We start from the raw sequence: 6,000 nt of genomic DNA on the forward strand, positions 1-6,000 counted from the left end.
GGTTTGACTGTGTGGGTTTATGTCTTTTTTTCTGCCAGGTGTCTCCTCTGTGACCTCCCTGATGTCCCTGGCTTGGGTGCTAGCCTCCTATCACAAGCTTCTACGGGACTCCAGGGATGACAAGAAGAGCATGAGCTACCGAGGGGCCCTCGTCCAACTCTTCTGGCGGCTCTTCACCATCTCATCCAGAGTTCTCTCCTTTGCCCTCTTTGCTTCCATCTTCCAGCTCTACTTTGGGATCTTTGTTGTGGTTCACTGGTGCGCCATGGCCTTCTGGATCATCCATGGTGGGACAGACTTCTGCATGTCCAAGTGGGAGGAGATCCTCTTCAACATGGTGGTAGGGATTGTGTACATTTTCTGCTGGTTTAACGTCAAGGAAGGGCGGACTCGATATCGAATGTTTGCATATTACACGGTAGTCTTGACAGAGAATGCTGCCTTGACGTTCCTTTGGTATTTTTACAGAAACCCTGAGACCACTGACTCCTATGCCGTGCCAGCACTGTGTTGTGTCTTTCTTAGCTTTGTGGCTGGGATAGCTCTGATGCTGTTATATTATGGTGTATTGCATCCCACGGGGCCACGAGCTAAGATCCTTGCCAGCTCCTGTTGCGCCGAGCTGCTCTGGGGCATCCCTTTGCCCCCCGACGTTGAGCCCATGGCGCCTCAGACCCCTGGGTACCGGGGGACCCAGGTCACGCCCACCAGAGCCGTCCCGGAACAACAGGAGGATCTCACGGCTGACACTTGCTTGCCCGTTTTTCAAGTGAGACCCGTGGGGCCCCCTACCCCGTCGGGGCGTCCTTACCCTCCCGAAGGGCCCCTCATTAAGATTGACATGCCCAGAAAGAGATACCCTGCATGGGATGCCCATTTTGTAGACAGGAGATTGAGAAGGACTATCAACATTCTGCAGTACGTCACTCCCACAGCTGTAGGCATTCGGTATCGAGATGGACCGCTCCTCTACGAGCTGTTACAGTATGAGTCTTCACTTTAAGAGCTCCATAACCCAAGTTGAGAAGGGAACCTTTAAGTTTTGTTTACGGCCAACACCGCTCACAAGAAAAACACCACCACCACCACCACCACCACCACCACAAAAAACAAAACAAAAAAAAAACCCTTCAGATAAGCTTTCTTTCCAGTTGCTGTATGTATACAAAGATATTCTCTATGTTTTGTAAGTAAAAACAAAAAGAAAAATCTTTCTTTTGATTTTTACACACAAGAAACAGTATTGAAACATCCACACTATGTATGATCCATAGGTGGAAAAGGCGGAGTTGTCTCCACTCCAAAAGAAAAAAAAAAGTTTTATATCTTATGCCAAGTGTAGATCATTTGCGGGATTGGTGCTGATTGAAAGAACAACAACAACAACAACAAAAAAAAACCTTCAACTGCCTTATGCCCTTAGGTGCTGAGTTTCATTAAGTACTGTCTTGTTTTCTCATGCAAAACTCTCCTGTGATTTTTATACCAGGGGAGGGAAAAGCAAACCAAGCAGTGAGTCAAACCAAGAATCTAAAACAAAACAAAACAAAACAAAAATCACTGTTCAGATCACATGATTTGTAGGGGAAAAAGTTCAACCTAGGCAAGAAAGTGAAAGCAGAGCAGTCCCTCCCCACCCTCATTTTTTCTCCCCTGCCCCACCTTCCCATCTCCCACACTCCCGATTTCCCTCACCCTTAGCTGAGCCTTTAAGGGGCTTAACAGCTGTCTGAAATTCAAATGGATGAGTGATGCCACGTGCAGGCCCGCTTTATGCCGATTTGCACTGGTTTCACCTGGCAAGAATCACATTTGCTTGGGGGTGAGGTGGGGAGGGGGAAGATAAGTTAACAAAAGCAAAACTGAAACCCGCCACTCAAATTCAGCATGGTTGTTCAATTCTATACCAAATAGGAGGGGATTTTCATATCGATAATTTTTAAAATCAGTAATAATAAAACTCAGCATAGTAGCAAAAAGAAAGAAGTCCATTTAAAGGCACAATACTTGATCAGTGACTGGCAAAAATGACATCTGATCCATCATCTTAAGGCTGTGAGAGGTATCCATTTATCATGTGTGGTATTGTGTAAGGCCTCTTCTATCCCCATTTGGTTTGGTGTGAAGCCTTAAACTGATTTGGCAAGAATTCCTCATTTTTAAAATTTGTGGTTGTGTTTTTTTTTTTAAATGAAGACAAAGAAGAAAATTGGAATATAAAAAAAATCAGCAAATTGTAATAACTGACCTATTTCAAAAGATGGTTTGGTGCTTTTGTCTTTCACCGTTGTGATTGCTGAGTATTGTTCAGCTCACTTGGTGCATCCTGGGTTGAGTGAGAAATGCTTTAGTTGTGTGTATGTGTGTGTGTGTGTGTGTATGTATGTACATATATTTGTGTGTGTGAGTGTGTGTGTGTGCATGTGCGAGCCCATGTGCCCGCCACACATAATGTACGGGTGTGTATGTGACTCAGTGTTGCAGGAGCTTGCCGGAAATATGGACAACACAAGAAAGATGGTAATTAGAGCATGGTTGAGTTTTGTTGTGTCCAGCTCTGTCCATGGCAAGGCTCACAAAAGCAGCACTCTTTGGGTCCTGGAGGCCATTCAACTTGTGTCAAGATTCCGTACACTTGTTTAATTTTCTTATTGTACTAAGTTGAATATCTGGAGGTATTGAGAATATAGTATACCATGGTTTTGTTTTTTGTTTTTCTGTTTTTAAAAGGTATTGCTCCTCTAAATAATTTTCTTGTTCCAGGGCATCTTTTCAATCCCATCATATCTCTACTTGGGCACACAAAAAAATAAACACAAAAAGAAAAAAAAACTCCACAAAAATATATATACAATATTTTAAAGTAAATACTATTAGTCTTTTCTGTGTGTAATTGCAATTTTTAAAATTCCAGATATATCTGTCTAGGGTGCAAAACCTCACACTGAACTGTCCCTAAGAGAAGTTCAACCTGAGGAGAGCTTTTGTTGTTTATTTTTTCAAATTGATCTTAGGTCTGTGGGGTTTTTTGATTTTTTGATTTTTTTTTTATTCGAAGAGACTCTTCCTTTCCCCATAATTATTTATCTATGTCTTTAAAAATATATACATAGAAAAAGTTTTACATAAATATCAGTTGAAAAACTGAAGTTGTCTTTGCCCAAATACACCTGAATGAATATCTCCTTCTAGATTACAGGCACACTACGGTGGTGCGATGATTGAAAATCTCCCCAGCTCCACCACTTCTGTGGTTTCTTCCTGTTTTTCTCCTGGGTGGAAGGGAGCATTAGGAGGGCTTATTCACTACTGAAGAAACAAATAGAAAAAATTTAAAGTCAAATTGCAACATTACTGCAAAACCTACTGAGGTAAGTAGGGCTTTGTGCAATATACCTAGGCCCTGATAAAACCTGCCAGGTGGCCAAATTGACCTCTGTCCCTCATGGAGAGGGGGAAATATTGTCTGATAGCCCCTAATTAACAACTTGGGGCTTTCATACAGTCAGAGGCATTTTTCTGTCCATAGGTTTCTTTTCTGTTCTGCTTACTACATAGTGCTTACTCTTCATAATGTGTACTCTGCAGTTAGAGGCTATGGAAGGAAGGCGGTTTGTGAAGTGAATGAACCACTCCTGTCATGGCAGGGTCACACCTCTTGTCTGCCTCAAGTCTGGTGCTATGGTCCAGCAAGCTGGCTGGCTCCATGCTGACCTCATTCTACCAATCCTCACAGCTCCCTTGATGCAATCTTTTCTCTTAGGACTTGATCACTTAATTTTTCATTTCAAAATACTTTTTGACTTTTGATGATTTTTTTTCTACTTGTCCTTACTTCTCCACATTACACTGAAAGCGTGTGTATGTGTGTGTGTGTGTGTGTGTGTGTGTGTGTGAATCATGAAAAATTATAAATGTGATCAGTAGCACCAAAAGTTGGGGATGGCAGAGGGGTGTCCTACCATTTCTAGTCAGGGATGGCTCTCCAGAAATTCATGCAGTGGGAATAAGAAGAAGGTAAATAAGACCCCAGAAGTGTGTATTTACCTTTTGCTAAGACCCTCTAAACCTCTAGGGCTTCCAAGAAGGAGACCAGGAAGGACAGAATTCTTGCTTAGTTCACTGAGGAGATATCTTGTTTATTATCAGTGAACTGGTGATCATATCATTCATAATCTATGTGTGTATGGAGAGGAAAAAAAAAGCAAAAGAGAAGAAAGAAAAAAAGGAAGGAAAGGAAAGAAAGAGTAGGAGAAAGGAAAGGAAGGGAGGGAGGGAGGAAGTAAAAAAAAGAAAAGAGGGAGGAAGGAAGGAGGGAAGAAAGGAAGGTAGAAGAGACGAAGGAAGAAAGGGAGGAAGGACAGAAAAGAAATGGTATTAGCCAGAGTTCTTACCACGTCTTTTCAATATCATCAGCTTCCATTCATTTTTTAAGGTTTATCCAGAGAACCGAACCACCAATAATTCCAGCAGCCTTCTTGTGTTTCTGCTATTCCTCACCTTAACAGAGGATACTCATCTAGCACTCCTTTCTTCAAGGCGACTAAGTCCAAAGAAAATAAATGGCTTGAGGTGATCCAAGTCACACAGTTCCTGACTGTTAACTATCTAATACTGGTGATAGCACTTTGTATATCTCCCTTAGAAGTATCAGTACATCACAATTATTAGATTATCCTCTTTAAAACTCAAATCCTAATAGGTGCTTCCCTGATACATCATCTTCATTTTGACCCATTCAAAAAAACCCACTGACATAGATTTTTAGTTTTTGCTTACCATGAGGAGGCGTAGTGATATCCCACATCTAGAATCGGTTCTTGGTTTGCTGATCCACTGAAAATGACCCATTTTAACACGGACTTATAAAATATCATCTTACCATTCCACTAGCTATTTCCCTTCTTGGCTTGCTCAGAACCACTTGAGTTGTTAAAGGAATTATGGGCCTAATTTTTGTCCTGGTGTGGGGAGGATCTGTTGAGATCAGATCATTTCACCATTCTGCGTCATGTTAAGTCAGTACCAGGAGCTATGGAATTTAATGAGAAGCTGTCTTCTCTTTCAGTATTTCTCCCTGAATTCCATCCCCTATAGCATGTTCTCAGTGTGACCTCCTCCTCATTCCCATTTGTGTCTCATCCAGACAGGAAGGGACTTCTCATTCTCCTTCAAACAACATCTAGTATGCTTCTCCCAGATGTCAATCTCAAGAATCTAAGACAGGAAAAAATCTTCATGAGACCAAGTTGGAGTTACTTTTCTTCAAAGAAGAAAGGAAAAGAAACTCTAAGGGCTTTCTATCCATCTTGCCAATCTCATCCTGCCGATCTCAAGCACTCCTCATTCCTACAACACAATCTTCAAGTCTGATTCTGGGAAGAGTCCTAATGCTACAATATAGTGAGCTGATTTGTTACATGTCAACCTCATTCTACCAATCCTTTCAGTTTCCTGGAGACTGCAATATACAGCTGTTCATCCTGTGAACAAGGTGTACAGAGAGAAGTGAGAAGTGATAAGAGGTGATGAAAGAGCAGTCAACACAGGCCCAGTGGGTGCTAAGATGAAGTGGGCTGTGGGTCATTACTCCTCCCTACTAATAGCAATGCCCATACCTGTGTCAAGGTAAGGCCCTCAGCATCCTCTCCTCCTCCTTTCTGATACAGGGCTAGCTCAGATCTTTGAGTTCTTTCTTTGTACAGATCTCTCACACACACACACACACGCACACCACAGTGTTCTCCTACCCATAAAAAGATCTTGCTTGATGGTCATTTCTGGTCCTTTTCTGATACAATGGGAGCAAGAGAAACAGAAACAGATATTGCTGGAAACAGATTCTTTTCTTCCTGTGATTTTCCCAGGAATAGAAAAGAAAAATATGACTGTTGGGTTACTTCTTGAAAATGGACTGTTTACAAGCCCCCCAGGGCCTCTTAAGGCTCACAAATAGATAATACTGGGCAATGGAATCTTGTGTGACTCCTAAAATTATTC

General features: G+C 42.0%; 1 protein-coding gene across 1 annotated transcript in view; it reads left to right on the forward strand.

Annotated features, from left to right (window-relative positions):
- Positions 1–1,003, forward strand: part of XKR6 (XK related 6) — a 383,982-nt gene extending 382,979 nt beyond the window's left edge. The window contains exon 3 of the mRNA XM_027853973.1: positions 39–1,003. Coding sequence (XP_027709774.1) covers positions 39–1,003 — 965 coding nt within the window. The remainder of the gene's footprint in view (positions 1–38) is intronic.
- The last annotated feature ends 4,997 nt before the right edge of the window (positions 1,004–6,000 follow it).

This window comes from Vombatus ursinus, unplaced genomic scaffold, assembly GCF_900497805.2.
Source record: "Vombatus ursinus unplaced genomic scaffold, bare-nosed wombat genome assembly UNPS02010219.1, whole genome shotgun sequence".
Taxonomy (NCBI): Eukaryota; Metazoa; Chordata; class Mammalia; order Diprotodontia; family Vombatidae; genus Vombatus; species Vombatus ursinus.